The sequence below is a fragment of the Eurosta solidaginis genome, chromosome 3, assembly GCF_040869045.1.
Source record: "Eurosta solidaginis isolate ZX-2024a chromosome 3, ASM4086904v1, whole genome shotgun sequence".
NCBI classification, from domain to species: domain Eukaryota; kingdom Metazoa; phylum Arthropoda; class Insecta; order Diptera; family Tephritidae; genus Eurosta; species Eurosta solidaginis.
In genome coordinates, this window is record NC_090321.1 from 89,599,466 (window position 1) to 89,616,952 (window position 17,487).

General features: G+C 40.1%; 2 protein-coding genes across 3 annotated transcripts in view; one reads left to right on the forward strand and one right to left on the reverse strand.

Annotated features, from left to right (window-relative positions):
* The window catches only part of LOC137244139 (protein transport protein Sec24C-like), a 625,388-nt gene that overhangs the window by 129,480 nt on the left and 478,421 nt on the right, over positions 1 to 17,487 (forward strand). The window lies entirely within an intron of this gene.
* The window catches only part of Mdr50 (Multi drug resistance 50), an 86,446-nt gene that overhangs the window by 27,150 nt on the left and 41,809 nt on the right, over positions 1 to 17,487 (reverse strand). For both annotated transcript variants that reach the window (XM_067772696.1, XM_067772697.1), the window contains exon 3: positions 9,337 to 9,587. In XM_067772696.1, coding sequence (XP_067628797.1) covers positions 9,337 to 9,587 — 251 coding nt within the window. The remainder of the gene's footprint in view (positions 1 to 9,336; positions 9,588 to 17,487) is intronic.

A 17,487-nucleotide genomic window follows, 5' to 3' on the forward strand; every position in this document is an offset into this window, starting at 1 on the left:
TTGTGTTTATGTGCGCGTCTATTGGCTATCCGTCTATATTTGTCGACCGTAGGATGCATTATATATTGTCGGCAGAAAGCGCTCGCGCATTTTTTCGCGTCCGACAGCACTTTGTCGCCAAAGGCGATGGAAACTTCGTCTTTGTGCTTAGTCGGATTCGATAGGGACTTTACGGTGGACCAAAGTTTACCCACACCGGTAGAGAGGTTACAACCTCTTAGGTGCTCCTCCCATTTCGCCCGCTTGTGTTCATCTACAAGCAATCTGATGCGTTGGTTTATATCCCTTATTTGGGGGTCGCCTGGGTCGAGCTGTCTTATAAGGTCACGTTCTCTCGCTAAGTTTGCGGCCTCCGCCGGGAAGTGGGCCGGATTTCGGGAATTCTTCCGGCGGGAATGGAATGTGTCGAGGCGGATTTAATGACCCTACGGAAGGCACGCTCCCCTTGGCGGGCATCAGTCGGGATAGGGAGGGCAGCTAGGCGGCTGTCTGTAAAGGATTTATATTCTTGCCACTTTCCTTTTTTGAAGTTTATGAAAGTGCGTTTTTCAGTGACGATGAAGTCGGCGTTACGCTCAAGCGAAATAAGTATGGGCAGGTGGTCGGATGCCAATGTTACCATTGGCTGCCAGTTGACGCAGTTTACGAGTTCTGCGCTCACGATTGAGATATCTGGCGAGCTGTGACAGCTTCCTACCATACGTGTGGGGGCGTCTCCGTTTATTGTACAGAACGTCGTTTCTTCTATTTGATCCGCCAACATCTCACCCCTACTGTCCGCCCGCATGTTTGAATGCCATAGATCATGATGGGCATTGAAATCGCCTAAGATAATTCGATTGGTGCCAGTGAGTAAGGCCCTGATATTAGGGCGGTATCCACTGGGGCAACAGGTGGCAGGAGGGATGTAGATGTTGATGATTTCTAGGTTTGCATCGCCTGACCGGACAGATAGGCCTTGACGTTCTAAGACATTGTCCCTGCGGTCGATGCCAGGATCAAATATACAATATTGCACAGAGTGGTGCATGATAAACGCGAGACCGCCTCCATTTCCGCTCTCGCGGTCTTTCCTGTGGACGTTATACCCAGAGCAGGTCTGCAATGCAGATCTTGCTGTGAGTTTAGTCTCTTGAATCGCAGCAATGCGGATGTTGTGCCGCTTCATGAAATCGACTATCTCCGTAATCTTCCCAGTTAGTCCATTACAGTTTAACTGCAGAATTCTGAAGTGCATAAGGGGAGATGTCGCCACTCTGGGGGTAAGTGACGGGTGACTACGCCTGGGTTGGGGAAGGCCAGGACGAAATTGCTGTTGTGGCCCTAGGACTGGGCGTCCTTGGGCAGGCATTGGGGTACCCGGATGATTTGGGTTTGCGACCTGGCAACATGGCGCGATGAAACCCGTCGTGGGGTTGCCGTCGCGGAGACCAGAACATCTAGGGAAGTGGCACCACCCAAGGCAGGAGCTGCATTGGGCTGATGTCGCAAACATATATATTCTGTGCTGGCAAACGGTGCAAACGGAGGTAGGGACTAAGAGTCTGTTTCCCTGACCTAAGACGGGGGCAGGGGCTGTTGCTTAGCATTGCTTCCGACTCTACTACGAAGATTGTAGTTATGAGTGGTAGCAGCTGTTTGAGTTGTTGGCGCCGTGGGGCGCGAGCAGCAGCGGGTACTTGTTGTGGCTTGCTGAGCAGCGGGGCTGCTGGAAGGTAGTTGGGGGGGCGCTTAGACGTAGACTACGGGACGCCCTTGGGCGTGAACAGCAAGGAGCCACAAAAGATTTATAAAAGTTACGTGGACGTCGGGTTTTGGAGTCAAGCCCAGAACAATCTGTCCGATGCAACCATCCCTTGCACGAGACACACTGAACAGAGTATGACCGTCCTAAAAAGATTCTTTTCCGGCAGATGCAGCAAAACCATATCGCAGGACCGGGGTCAGGAGACGGACCCGGATTGGATTCGATGCCTTCCCGGAGTAAGAGAATATGGAGCAGTCCTGCTGCAAGGAGCTGCTGGGAGGATGACAATTTGTGGGAGGGACGAAACAAATTAGATGGGGTCACACTGAAATGACGGTCCGTGGTCGTGAAAAATCCCGAGTCGCTCCGGTACATAGAACCGACTGCCTTGGGAAGCGGGCGGTCATCCATAATAAGCTGTTATATCATAAGGCCGTATACGAAGACTATTGAAGTCAACGTATCCAACACAAACATCTGCAAATGTTGGTCTACATTTTAAAAGTTTTTTCCACGGTCCTTGTAAAGTTTAAATTATGTAGATGCGCCAAGGATTATAGGATTTTCACCCATGAGTTACGCAATGACATCCACTTAGAACGCTTATGATTTCGAGAGCGACATCCTTGGCCGAGTAGTTACTCCCTAACGTTTAAAGGTGTTTTTTTGGTGTAATTCGAAAGTATAGCGCAACAAAAGCATCCGTCAAAAAGTCTGCGCAGCTACACCTAGAGCTTCTAGGAAAGTGACGTCAGCGAAGGTATGAGTTCACAGTCCTGTGGCTTATGTGCTGGCATATGGTATAAGGGCCAGGATGCGTGGTAGCGACTGGTTGTAGGGATTGCTACTGTAAATACATATAAACATATGTATACATATAAACAAAACCTTTCCAAATATTTTTTTTTTAATTTTTGCTTTACAAGCCTCCCAGATACTAATCCGCAAGTTAAAAATATTGTTCAAGATCGTCAAATACACTATTGACGTCAGCAGTATGTTTCCATATTCATTAGTTGTGGACAATGTGATACTCTGAAGTCCAGCCATTCAATTAAGAGGTTTACGCCGATCACTTTGTCGGCGCGCCGGCCACGCCGCCGCCGCCGGTATATAATAGAGCCTACGCCGCCGCCGCCGATTACGTGACCGGCGTAAACCTCTATCTCCTACTTAGTAATTTCTATATACATGTATATTTGTAGTTTATGTTTATCTTATAGCCATATGCGGGTGCATGTGTATGTAACTACTTCGGCTGGCTGATGATTATATATGTTTGTGAATAACTCTTCGTTGCCTTGTATGTATGTGTGTAAATGATGATTGATTTGTTTATGTACACAAGAGTGGCAGCTTGCTTTATTGTTGTTGTGCCTTTATTTACTAACAGCTTAGTGATGCAAAAATTCGCCACAATATCAATGTCATTAGCATGCGCCAGTAGTAGTTGTACGCTCTTATAATAGATTGTACGTTTAGTTTCGAATGGCTTGGAGAGGTCCTTCCCAATCCTTACGAAGTTGGCGGTATTGATCAACGTCATTTTGCATAATTTTGCAGGGAACTTCAACTAAACATAGCAGCATACAACCAATTTCTTTTCGCGCTGTCAAAGGCTGCTTTGAAACGGACAAAAAGATGTTGGGAGTTGATTATCTTTTCGTGAGTCTTCTCCAGGATCTGGCTCATCGTGAAGATCTGAGCAATACTAGATTTACCAGGTCTGCAGCTGCACTGATAAGGTCTACTCAGTTTTTTTACTATGGGCTTCAGTCTTTCGCACATTACGCTGGATAGAACTTTATACACGATATAAAACTGGGCGATACCGCAGTAATTGGCAGGGATTGCGGAATCGTCTTTCTTGGAGATTGGGCAGAGCACACTTAAGTTACAATATGGAGGCATGCGCTTATTCGACCTTATTTTGAATTGAAGTTGATGCAACCAACTCTTCGCCTTCGTGTTTGACAAGTCAGCGGGTATTCCGTCATTACCTGGTGCCTTGTGATTTTTTAGCCAGGATATTTATTGTCAATCTCACTTTGTCATAGTCGGGTGCTGGAACGTGTTTTCCATCGTCGACGATTGGGGTATCAGGTTCGTCTTCTCCCTCGCTTGTTAGAATGAGAAGTGCTTAACTTAAGCACTTTCTGTACGTAAGTCGCCAGGTCGTTATTAACATTACCGCAGGAATCTGCCCGGTCTTAAAACCTTCTGTCATCTGCCAAATTTCCGGCATTATTCCTATCAGCTAACATCTGAAGCTCCTCGCAATCACGCCGTTCTGTCTCACGTTTTTTCATAAATTTTACTTCCGACTTATTTGGTTGGCTCCGGACTATTTAAATGGGTTTGGCCGTCCAATAAGTCACCCCAGTTGATTCTTCGTTGGGCTAACTGGTGCCAAATGGTAACACCATATTAAATCGTTTTTCACGTGGTCCTTCCAGTGGACTGGGGCCGCACTCAGTAGTACACTTATAAAGCATATTCACTATGACAAACGCTTCCTAAGAAAGATGTATACAACGCATGACAAACCTTTCAACGCCAACCCAAAATATGATAGATGTGCAACATGTCGTATGAGCAACATTTTTGGTCATACCGGCATTGCCGTACAGTGTCTTTCTTAGGTTGACCGGAAATACTCAACATCCTCGCATAGCTTTAAGTTATTAGTACGGAACTTAAAACTAAGGCGTTTTCGAGGTAGATGGTTACTATTAACTACAATTTTCTATGCGGGCGATCTCGAGGAGCCTCATTTTGAATCAAGGTAATTTTTTTAAAAGTACATCCTAATAGATGTACATATATTTCAGATAAACTTCTGATGGAAAAAATGACAGCACAACAAGCAATATGCTTGTGGCTCCGTTGCCTAGTCGATACTACTAGGTCCAGCCATTTAAGTTCTTGACCACTTCATTATGTCTGCGATGACATTACATGCTTCCCTCCATTTTTTCGTCAATTTGGAGCATACAATCCACGAATGGAGAGTAATCTGCCCTGAATATGCTGCATCGTCTACACCTATGTATATCTATAGGATCTCTGGCAAAAACAGGTATGGTTCATATATTCTATTGTTTCATTACCGCATATGTTAATTTCATCGTGCTTGCACCGGAGAAGGTATTCCTTAAAGCATGCCCGGTTAAGAACTGTGTTAGGTTGAAGTTCACTTTGTGGAGAAAACACCGAAGTGCCCAGCGCCCATTTGCCCAATTATTCCATCTTAGCTGCCAGTTTTGTATGCTTATTATTTGTTCCCGGGAAAGTGTGTTTTCTTTTTTGGATATAATCGCTGCTTCCACTGCCAATATATCGATGGGATACATTCCTGCTATTACAGGCACTGCCTGGCTTGAGACGGTTCTGAACGCGCTGGAAACTCGGAGCGCGCCTAGCGTTGACTTTACTACCCGGAAATATGATACATACTCTGTAGCCTAGTGCCAAAGAGCAGCACCGTAGAGTTTTTGGCTCTTTACAGCTCCCACCAGTATTTGGCGCCGTCTTTGCTTTAGCCTCGTGCACTGAACATTATTCTTGATTATAATATAACGGGTTTTGATGTCTTTTCATAAGCATACTGCAGTTGGGCTTTGAATTATAGCCTCCTGTCTATCATAATCCCCAAATACTTTATTGCTTCCTGCGTGTCTACATTATGGCTGCCAATTTTTATAACGACTTGCTCTAGTTTCTTCCTACTTGATATGAGCATTGCGTCTGTAAAATATATATATATAATTTTTTTTTTTTTTTTTTCAAAAGCTGTTACCACCAACGTTTTTAGCGGAAATTTTTGGGTCGGACAGGGTATACAAGACAATTTTACCATCAAATGAAATTTTTTTAGTAGGTCATGGAAAAAACCTTAAAAATCAAAGTAAAAAAAATTAAATTTCGCAGGCTCGAAAATTATTTTTTTGGGTATGCGTAGTGGAACTTTTTTTCTTGAGCCAAATCCTATCGAAAAATCGAGGGCGCGATATCGGTTAATAAATCGACCCAGTCTAATATACATACATACCTATGCGATCCAGTGTATCCAACATTTTTTGTTGCCGATGTCGAAGGCAGTCTTCACATCTAACGAATGTGCAAGGTAGTACTAATCGAGTACCACTAATTGCCTCTTCAGCCATCTTTTTAGCCAAATTAACTGCATCAATGGTGGGTCTTCCTTTTCTGAATCTTAACTGCTTTCCAGCTAAGCATGCATAAGTCAACAAGTTTGCAAAAGTTGGGATGTCATGACTAAATTTCTTTTTAACTGCTTTGTTGGGCACGCTGCCTGGCCCAGTTATCCTGCAGGACTTCATTCACGGTCACTTCATCAAATGTATAGGGTGCAGAAGCAATAGACATAGCAGAAACCAAGTTCTTAGGAAAGGATGGGCATGTTGCCATCGCTTCAGCTTTATTTTTAACTTTTTAGGACCACTTTGTAAGCTTTGCCCTAGGATCGATCTCAGCATGATTGCAAAGATTACTTAAACATTGCCGCTTGCTAGCCTTTATTGCAGTCTTCAGTGCTTTCGACGCATTTTTGAAGTTAGCTTTGCATACTAGAATGCTTTTTCTATTGACGCAATCTTTTCTTAAGAATAGTATGTTTCGATTCCACCAACACCAAGCGCTGTATTGTTTGCTCTTCGGCTTTCTAGAACACGTCGGTTGCTTATTCGTTGTGTCACCTCCAAGGGAACATATAATTTCTCAACAAAATTAAAAGAGCAATTTTCTTGTATGACATTTCATATTTAAAGTTTTCATAATTAGGGCATCCCATGCTATAAACCAGACAGGTTGAGTCAATATTACAGAACCAAGGCGAATTCAATGCCAGGTGTTGTTCCCCCACCAGCTGATTGCTTCTTCATGATTATTTTCCATACAATGCCTTGTACTTTAATAAGTACGTTAATCGAAATCAATTAAAATTTCTTTTGACTTGACATTCTTCTGGACGGGGAATTGGTTTAATTATCTTTGCCACCAACTGGTATGGATTCGCCTTGGAACGGAGTCGCCCTCATACATTTAAGTGTTGTTTTTGACTTATCCGCAGCATTGACTTTTTCAGTATCATAAATAATACTACATTAATGCCTTTCTGAATTATGAAGTAACGTACAGGGAAAACGCCTGTGGTCTGTATTCCGTTTTGTTAGGGGGTTTTATTTGCTTTTCCTGAGTGGTAATTAAAAAGTCCACAACAAAGGAATGTGGAAACATACTGCTAACATAAGTGAGCTGATTAACGATCTAGAACAATATCACGAAGATGCGGATGGGTATCTGGGAGCCTTGTAATACGAAAACCCGGGAATGATAGCGTACGGTCAGCTCATTGAGCAGAAAGAGGTAGCTGGTGTAAAAATATATAAATAAAATGAATGCAAGTCGCGATAACCTCCGAAGAGTTTTTAGGCCGGGCTTCTCTTCCAATTTACGTCGTGCTTCTTTTAGTTTTTCCTACAAATTGACGGGACAGGACCTACTTATTTAATGCCGACTCGAACGGCATCTGCAAGGCAGATGACTTTTCACTGCGAAGCTTTTCGTGGCAGCTATACACTCGGAGTGCTTGCCAAACACTGCCGAGGGGCGACCTCGCTTAGAAACATTTTATTTTAATTGAAAAAACTTGTTTCTAAAATTTTGATGTTGTTTGCTCTGGGCGTGAATCCAGGATCTTCGGTGTGGTAGGCGGAGCACGCTATCATCACACCACCGCGGCTGCTTAAAAATATATAGTGGCCGAGTTTTTACAGCAACGATACTTCAAAATATCATAGCTTATAGATTTACCTGATGGCAACAAATAAATATATGGCTTATCAGAACTTTATTTTAAGCAGCTCTAGATAACCTTGGAAACGTTTGGACAAACATGAAATTCTCTCAACCATATGATCGAACCCGATAGACTTTCTTATGATTTGCTCTATATATCCACCTGTTTCTCCTCTGTCTAGCCTCCTTCCTCTCTTATTTCCACTCCCCTATGCATTTTCTCGCTAACCTTAGTCGCCTCATTCAATAAACCTTCCCGCTTTTTCTCTTACTCTTCCCGCTATTTCTCTTATCCAAGCCTAAATCTCACTATTACTCTTAAACTTACATTTGTGTTATTCTTACTATTCTTGTTAACCTCTTTATATTCCTTGTCTCAAACCATAACGCCTATACTTACGTCTACTCTTTTTTATTTCCTTTTGTTCAGAGCTCGATTTTTAAATATTACATTGCGCAAAAACTTACAAAAAAATCATGGCCGACCAGAATAGATAACGGTTATACTTTGTAAGGGTTTTTCTTTCATAGGGCACTGTTCGCCTCTCTTTCGACGAAAATACGTTATACGTATGGGTGATGTAATAACAGAAAACGCAAATTGTACTTCAGAATAAACAACTGAACTTCGGAAGCTGTAAATGTACTTCAGAAGAGTCAGTTGTAGTTCAGAAACCGTGAAACTAATTTCAGAAAAATCAATTGTACTTCAGAACTCGTAATATGGACTTCAGAATAGTCAATTATACTTCAGAAACAAAAAATGTGTTTCAGAATGAACGTAGAGATCGACAAAAACTTGTTTGTCGTCCACTTTATTCCCAGATGGAGAATTGGAAAGAGCTGTTCAGTGGGTAGAAGAGGATTGCACAGTTACGCTACAGCAGATTAAGACGAAAATAGGGAATTATTTTCGAAGAAAGTTGGGACTCAGGCTACATTTGGGCCAGCCGTTGTACAGAAAAGGCACTCTTACTCGGAGCAAATTATTGATCAGGCAAAAGCAACCATTGTTGCTGGAGATTGCTGAAGAGCTATTCAACATTCTTCAGCAGTCCTCCAGATGCGTTATCTCTTTGTAATCAATGTGCCAGTTGGTGCATAAACTGCATTCATTGTAAACGTATTTTGACATACAAATAAAGAGTAAATATATTGGAGCTCCTCTTCTTTTAATATTTCCTACAAAATGTTGACTCATAACTGACAGATGAATTTTCACTGAGGAGCATTTCCTGATCCCGAAGTACAGTATAAGACTATTGATGTGCAAATGAAGCACAATAAGTGGTTTATTAAGTAAAGTTTACGGTTTCTGAAACTGATTTGATTATTCCGAAGTATAATTAACTTTTTCTGAAATACAATTTACGGTTTCTGAATTGAAATTGAGTATTCTAAAATACATATGAGAAAACGCGTGAGATCCATACTTGACTACTCTGAAATACATTTTAATTTATCGTTTCTGAATTTGTAATGTTTATTCTGAAATTTTATGGTTTCTGAAGCACGCTTGAAAAAGTTGTAGATATGTAAGGAGCCTGGAGGTGTAAACCACAACAGTAAGGGCGTAAGCCCTCAGCACTTTATCAAAGTTGCAGACCAAGAATGGCAAAGACGGGTACACCACTTTGTATTTTGGATATGAACCACTTTTGCGCTGATAACATCATATGATTTTTAAAAACTCTGATACACATAAATGCTTGAAAGTATGAAAAATTCGCCTTTTTAATGTGAAAGTAAGAAAAATCATCTTTACTCACTCATTCATCCTGCTTGCAACTTCTCCACTGTGATTGAAGTCATACCACCTCATATCCTGATGTAATACCGATCTAAGAAATTTTCCACGTATACTTAGAATTTGATCAATGGCAGCATAATTGAATGTCGTAATCGATATACAACTGCAAACAAGCATCACTGCGCCGATTATACTATTTAGGAAAGCAAATTGTTCTACCGCATCCAATAAAGATTGCGAATCCATGCTTGAACCAAACCCGATCATTGACTAAAATACAACCAACTATTAAAAAAATATTCAGCTCAATTTTAGGTAAAAAATACTAGCATATCCGGCAGGCATAGTCCTGCTCCAAAATTGGTTTGCCTATATTTAACGTCCTTCCTTTGAACCTATCAATCTTAACACAATCCTCGTCTAACATTACATCCATTTATCCTTCTTATTTCTGTCCTCCCCTTATTTCCTTTATCTTATTTCTCTCTCAATATACTTTTCACACTCCCACTCATATTGAATCGTTGTACAAAACTAGTGAATTCGAATTATTCCTAGTAGATCGGTTGAAAAATGTTATTGCATACATCTGGCAACACAAAAAAAAAAGTTTTAAAACTTTCTTTGATAATAGCTCAGACTAATCGATTAACCGAATAATTTGATTTTGAAGTAGTCGACTATTTTTATACAATTAGAAACATTCGAGTAGTTGAAGCTTGCGACTAAACGATTAATCGCTCACTTTCAACTATTCGGTTAACCGATAATTTTCGATTTCATAATGAATCCCGACTTACTGGCCATTAAACACCGCAGAATTATCCCAGCTGATAAAGATGGATTTTGGAGCTTTTTAATTTGGCGCCTAGACGATGCATAACAAATCTGGCCATCTACCCAATTTCTCTGAAATCAGTGGAGGGCCCACATCTTCTGTTTCAAAATAAGGGAGCCAAAAGGAGTTACCATTGAGCTGGGATATGTTCTTAATTCTAATGGACGGTGCCGAAAAGTGCGAGGAGAAACTTATTCTTGAGGAGCCATCCCTGCGACTTTATCCAATTTTTAAATGGCAGACATTTTGCCGCATTTATTAGGGCTAATGCTACGCTCTTAAATACATTGTACCACGGCAATTTAAATCTGCTGCTAAAACTATCTTCTCCAGCGTCGGGTAAAATAAATCGCAACATTTTTGACAGCTCGGAAAGAATTCCCATTCCTTAAGGAGCGGGGGTGTTGATCAACGTCATTTGCCAAAGCCTTATTAACCTTGCAGTAAACTTTAATTGTGTTGTTCGTCATAACGTTTTTTGGATTGTTCATAACTTTTTTTATTTATTAATTAATAATAAATTATATATTTATTTCTTGTGAACAAGTAAACCACAGTATGCTTAGGCCGAAAAAAGGGATTAAGTACCTGAGGAAGATTTATTTTTAATGAGATGTCTCTCTCATTGCTGTTGCTAGTGCGTAAAAAACCAAGTTTAGAGCAAAAATTATGAGCAGTATCATTTTCGGATAGCGAGGCGTGTTGTCGGGACACAAATAAGGCCCTACGAGTTGGCACGGCGGTCAGCTGCAACGGATCAGCAGGTAGCGCACAGAACGCTGGGAAACTGGGCCGTTGTAGGACAATTGACAGATAGCGCTTTGCTTGACCTAGCATTGGTCATCGAAACTGTCAATGATTTATGATTGGTGGCAGCCACACCTGTATCAGATGAAACAACCGCAGTAGAAGTAAACGTTGTTGTTGGTGCTAAAGATACAGGTCAGTAAAATCAACATTGATGACGTGGAACAGACAGCCGCAAAGTTACCCCTATTAGCTGTTACATCATTAACTTGACCAGAGATCGTCTTGCTAGAAGACTCGAACGAGCGTTGTAGATAAACATACTTGAGCAGCATTGATCGCAACGTCTTTGGCAGGCGTGTTCGGATTGGTCAGCGCAATTTAAGGACAACCTTAGGAAGACAACTTTACTCGTAGATTCCACACTACAATTGGAAAGATGGTTGGTGTCATGTAGGAACACATCACATGCAGGACATACATTACGAATGCTGGGGTTGATTCTGAAGAAGTACGCGTCTAACCTGTTACAGTATCCAGAACAAAGTTGGACCAGGGTGACTCGTGCCTCCTTTGGTAGTGTGCTTTCCTCTTCTTTTTGAAAACAAGGTTCACCGGGCGCGTGCAGACAGAGGGGTTTTACCGACTCTGTGTGGATTTTGACTAATGCCTCTTTATGCTTCCCTGGATCAAACGGCTGTGTTGGCAGTTATCTGATCTCATCATAGAGCTTATGGAGATGTTCCCTCAAGTTACTTAAATCAAGCAGTTCTTTGCTAGGGTGTCCTGATTTGTGGCAGTTTAGAAAAAACTGCCTGTTCACCATTTCAATGTACTCTTTAATGTTGAGCGCTTTGGTCTCACTGTGTAGGCGGTGTTCACGGGTCATAAGGAGACATTCCATGACAGTTCTGATTGCAGCATCTTTACAGGCCTGCACAAGACCAAGCAACCAAATTGGTGACTCGTAGCGCATGAGCGGCCGGCATATTGCTTTGTACGTGGTTAGCAACGTTTCTTTATATTTTCCGCAAGTTCTGCCGGCAAACGACTTGAAGATTTTGTTGCGGCTTGTCTAGATAAAATTTCGGTGGCATGCGCCTTGAAGGCGAGAGCGTTATCGAACGTTATCCGTTGTTGTTGTTGTTGTAGCAATGCTTCGCCCCATCCAATAGGCGCGACCGATCACAAATTGTCATCAATATCCTCTAACGATACCTAAACGCAATTTTTACGAAATTGAATGGTGATAAATTAACTACAACTCATTTTTTTATTTATTGTAAAACATTTTTAGGGATAACATTGCCTTATAATTCTGCAGCCGGTAGCCACTAGTTGTGAAAATTCTTATGCCTGTTGTACCAGGGGTCATCTTGGGGCAAGCCACGCCTATATATGTACATTCTGTGCACTTTTAGCATTGACATGGATGTGGCGTCCCAGAAACGTAACAAACTAAATACCTGCCACTCACTGCATACTTTGGAGGTACGATTTTTCTCAACATGCCCTGAGAAATATCCACTGAAGAGGAATGATAATAGGGCCATGCTAGAACAACAGGGTCTTTCGTGTATTTCTTTCTGTCTTGGCGTCAAGTTGCAATAAAGATATGAGTCATTAACTAATATATGATTCATTCACGATTTTTGCTTGTTTTAATGTATTTTCAATCGATATGTATGCACACAAATCGTGATAAAGCATATTATTATTGTTTCAGATGATTATTGCGTTTTCATCCCGAAAGAAATTCCCATCCCAAAAAAGCACAATTCCGCCTTAAACAGTAACGGTATGGCAACGCTTCTAGCAAACGAACAAATATTATTATAAAAAAAAATAAAGCGCACTCGCAAGTATATCGCTGAAGAAGCAACTTCGTGTTTCGTTTTAAAATGTCAGTGTAATTATTACATTTTCGTTTAATGTAATATTGTGCTAAGAAAAAATGATTTGTGGAACTTTAAAGAATTATGGTTTAAAGAAATAAACTTTCGTTTATGATTATAGAAATGTTGTACTTATGTGAAATATTAAAATCAAATTTACTATAAAGATATTATCATAATCGTATGATAAAATGGAGATACAAAGCGGTAAACTTATCATAAATACATGATATAACGGAGCTATAAAACTGTAAAATGAAAATTATTTGATGACTAACGGAACATTCATAATAGAAAAAGAAAAATAAATTAAGTGATTAAATATATGCAACAATTAATACAATATTTTAAATAAATACATAAAATATGTTATAAAAATCATTAATCGACATAAATAATGCACCAGCTGGAGTTTTTAAGAAATAAAAGTGACATATTTGTGATCACAGACATGGGCTAATTTATATATGGACACATACACATGCATTATACTTAGTTTAACATAAAATGAAATTAACGTGTGACTATGTAACCTATAATTTACTAAACTTAAAGTCTATGCTATTATCGAAACAAGAATATAGACACAGCAACATGACATGAGTACAAATCTATTTCAACTTCCCAGTCTTTGTATGAAGCTAAATGGTTAACTAAGACATTATATTTATGAAAAATATTAATAAACTGAATTGGATTAAAATACAAACAAACATATTTGCTACTATTATACATGTATTATAAAATGGAGTTACAAAGCGGTTAAATTAGACATGCACATGGATTATTCACAAGGAGAAAGTATACTAAACTTAAAATCTATGTTACTATGTAAATGGAAGGAAAAATTAAGACTTAACTAAATTTCGGAGACACTGAGAATAAAGGAAAGAGATACAAAAATTTTGACACAGCAACATGACTTAGGTATCCAAAACTTATTTCAACTTCCCAGTCTTTGTATGAAGCTAAATGTAGTATGATAAAATGGAGTGACTAAGCGGTAAATTTATCAATGGCGTTACAATACTGTAAAATGAAAATATTTCTATAAAAATTGAAAGATTCTATATAATTTCTATGCAACATTTAATACAAATACATGAAACATTGTATAAAAATTAATAATCACATGTATAAAACAAATTATCACATATGGTACCAGCTGGATTATTTAACAAATCAACATGACACATTTCTAACAACAAATATGAGCTGCTATATAAATGAATACATACACATGCAATGTTCACATGGTCAAACTTAAAGTGACATTAATTATTTTAATTTATTCAACATAAAGTGACTAAATGAATGTAGTGTTTTTTCCTACATGAATATTTCCATAACAATTGGAGGATGTCTGAGACCACTGGCTTGGGCATGATGGGAGTACCACTTGCTGGAGGAGAGTGAATTTATAATACCGATATATAAATATAATTTGCCAAGAATTACAAATCTTGAAAAAGCACATGGCAACAAGTCATATATTTAACAATTAAAAGGAAAAAATTTGTGCTACGGGTTTTTACTTTGCGACATATGTTAGCTGCTTATGCACGTCTAATTGTTGCAAGTATATTACCCTTATACGTTTGTTAACCTGGCGATTTAAGAAGAGGCAATTTAAGAGTCCTCTTGTCATTTATTGGAATTGAAAGATTAAATTCCCAAAACAGGAAAAAAAATGTAAGGCGCGATAACCTCCGAAGAGGTCTAAGGCCGAGCTTCTCTTCCAATTTGCGTCGTGCTCCTCTTGATTTTCCCTACAAATTGGCCGGACGGGACCTACATGTTTTTTATGCCGACTCCGAACGGCATCTACAAGGCAGATGAGTTTTCACTGAGAGCTTTTCATGGCAGAAATACACCCGGAGCGCATGCCAAACACTGCCGAGGGGCGACCCCGCTTAGAAAAATTTTCTTCTAATTAAAAAACCTTATTTCTAAAATTTTGATGTTACTTTGCCCGGGTGCGAACCCAAGGCATACGGTGTGGTAGGCGGAGCACGCTACCATCACACCACGGTGGCCGCCAAACATTATTAAACTTCAAAAATCCCGAAATACGTCAATCTTTAAATTGAACTTCCTTCTTTTTTATACCATGACCAATACTGCCTTTCATTCGATCAGTAACGTAAACATTTCCCATATGATTGCCGATTCGTTCACGGAAAACATGATTCGGGCCCTGCTTTACATTATGTATATAAATGAGTTTATATGAAAAATAAAGGTTATTTAGAAAAGTAAAAAATAATAACTATTCGCAGAGCGATCAAAAACCAGAATTGACTTTATCGATAGCCGTGTCTAGGAAAGAGCTATTGCGGAAATCTAGTCGACTTACCAGATGTGAAGCCACACTTTTGGATCTTATGATCAATTCGTCAACTCTGAGCTTTAGCCTTTAGCAAAATACGGTAGATGGAACCTCATACCTAATCTGTAAGAACGCTTTTTTTTTCAGATTGAGCAGAATGCCCTTAAATTTTAAACTGAAGGTATTGGCAATATCCTTACCGGCTCTTTGCCTTCGTGTTTGAATAACTGCCCGGCAGCTAGGAGAGAGGACCTCTCCACAACTTCCCTCTTCCTTCTCCGCGTCACGCTAACTCTCATATACACCTCGCATTGCGAGCGTACGTAGCGCTGCCCTATAGATTAGGGAGCTACTCATTGATTTATGGTTTCAGATTCCTTTCGTGCGACTTTCGTTCTTCCAAAGCTTGGGTAGGAGATAGTAAAGGCAGACAAATAGTAAATTGGGGTGAAGACTGGGGTGGGGTTATTTCAAAATACTTCTCGAATCACACGCCGATGTCTACCATGCTCAACGGGCGTACATGTACCATCGATACGGTCAAACCTGTGATGCCTTCTAGACTTTTATGGAAACCACACGGACCGAATAAGCACGGGGCTTTTACTAAGTATAGCAATAACGACTATAGCAATAACGACTATATTTGTTAGGGTTCACTTAAGACAAATGAGGAGTATATAAAACTTCCCATGGCAGCCACCTCTATTTTTTTCCACCAAAGTTATGTAATTTCAGTATAACTACTTTTAATTTATTGCGTTCCTCACACAAATGGTCACCCTCGGAGCAGATCCTTGCAACTGAACTGCTCTATACACTCTTGCTCCGGGAAGGTGTTGAGCCTTACCACGGCTGCGTTTGCCGGATAGTTGCATGGAACTAACTGTTCTGTACTATATCGCAGCATTCGTCAACCCCGTAATTTTTATTAAAATTCTGTGGCATCTTGCTGTCCCCGCCCTAGGACGCCCCGTAGTTTGCGCCTTAGCACCCCCACTATCTTCTAGCATCACTCTTTCTCAGCAAAATACAACAAGTACCCGCATCCAACGGCATCAACACCCGCCGGGGCGAGATTCGCCATCTCTCGGCTTTATGTTTGGATGTTTATGTTTATTTTAGTAATTTTTGTTATGTTGTTTAAATTATTAAACATAAAGGTTGGTTTAGGGGCGTGGCAGTTGTTGGTTTTTAACTAAACTTCTTCTTCATGCGGAGATCACGAATTACTTTTTGCTCAGTCAATACTGACTTATCGATAGTGAAAACAAGTAAGGAAGGTTAAGTTCGGGTGTAACCGAACATTACATACTCATTTGAGAGCTATGGTGACAATATAAGGGAAAATAACCATGTAGGAAAATGAACCGAGGGAAACCCTGGAATGTGTTTGCATGACATGTGTATCAAATGAAAGGCATTAAAGAGTATTTTATGAGGGAGTGGGCCATAGTTCTATAGGTGGACGCCATTTAGGGATATCGCCATAAAGGTGGATCAGGGTTGACTCTAGAATTTGTTTGTACGATATGGTATTAAATGAAAGGTGTTAATGAGTATTTTAAAAGGGAGTAATCCTTAGTTCCATAGGTGGACGCCGTTTCGAGATATCTCCATAAAGGTGGACCAGGGGTGACCCTAGAATTTGTTTGTACAATATGGGTATCAAAAAAAAAAGGCGCTAATGGGTATTTTAAAAGGGAGTGATCCTTAGGTCCATAGGAGGACGCCGTTTCGAGATATCGCCATAAAGGTGGACCAGGAGTGACCCTAGAATTTGTTTGTACGATATAGGTATCAAATTAAAGATATTAAAGAGAGTTTTAAAAGAGAGTGGTGGTAGTTGTATAGGTGGTCGCTTTTTCGAGATATCGCCATAAAGGTGGACCAGGGGTGACTCTAGACTTTTTTTGTACGATATGGGTATCAAATGAAAGGTGTTAATGAGTATTTTTAAAAGGGAGTGGGTCTTCGTTCTATAGGTGGTCGCCTTTTCGAGATATCGCCATAAAGGTGGATCAGGGGTGACTCTAGAATGTGTTTGTACGATATGGGTATCAAATTAAAGATATTAATGAGAGTTTTAAAAGGGAGTGGTGGTAGTTGTATATGTGAAGGCGTTTTATACCAAGATAAAGTGCGTTCAGATAAGTACGTGAACTAAGTTCAGTAAAGATATGTCGATTTTTGCTGTAGTTATCGTGTTAACGGCCATGCGGAAGGACAGACGGACGACAGTGTATAAAAACTGGGCGTGGCTTCAACCGATTTCGCCCATTTTTACAGAAAACAGTTAATGTCATAAAATCTATGCCCCTACCAAATTTCAGAAGGATTTGTAAATTTTTGTTCGACTTA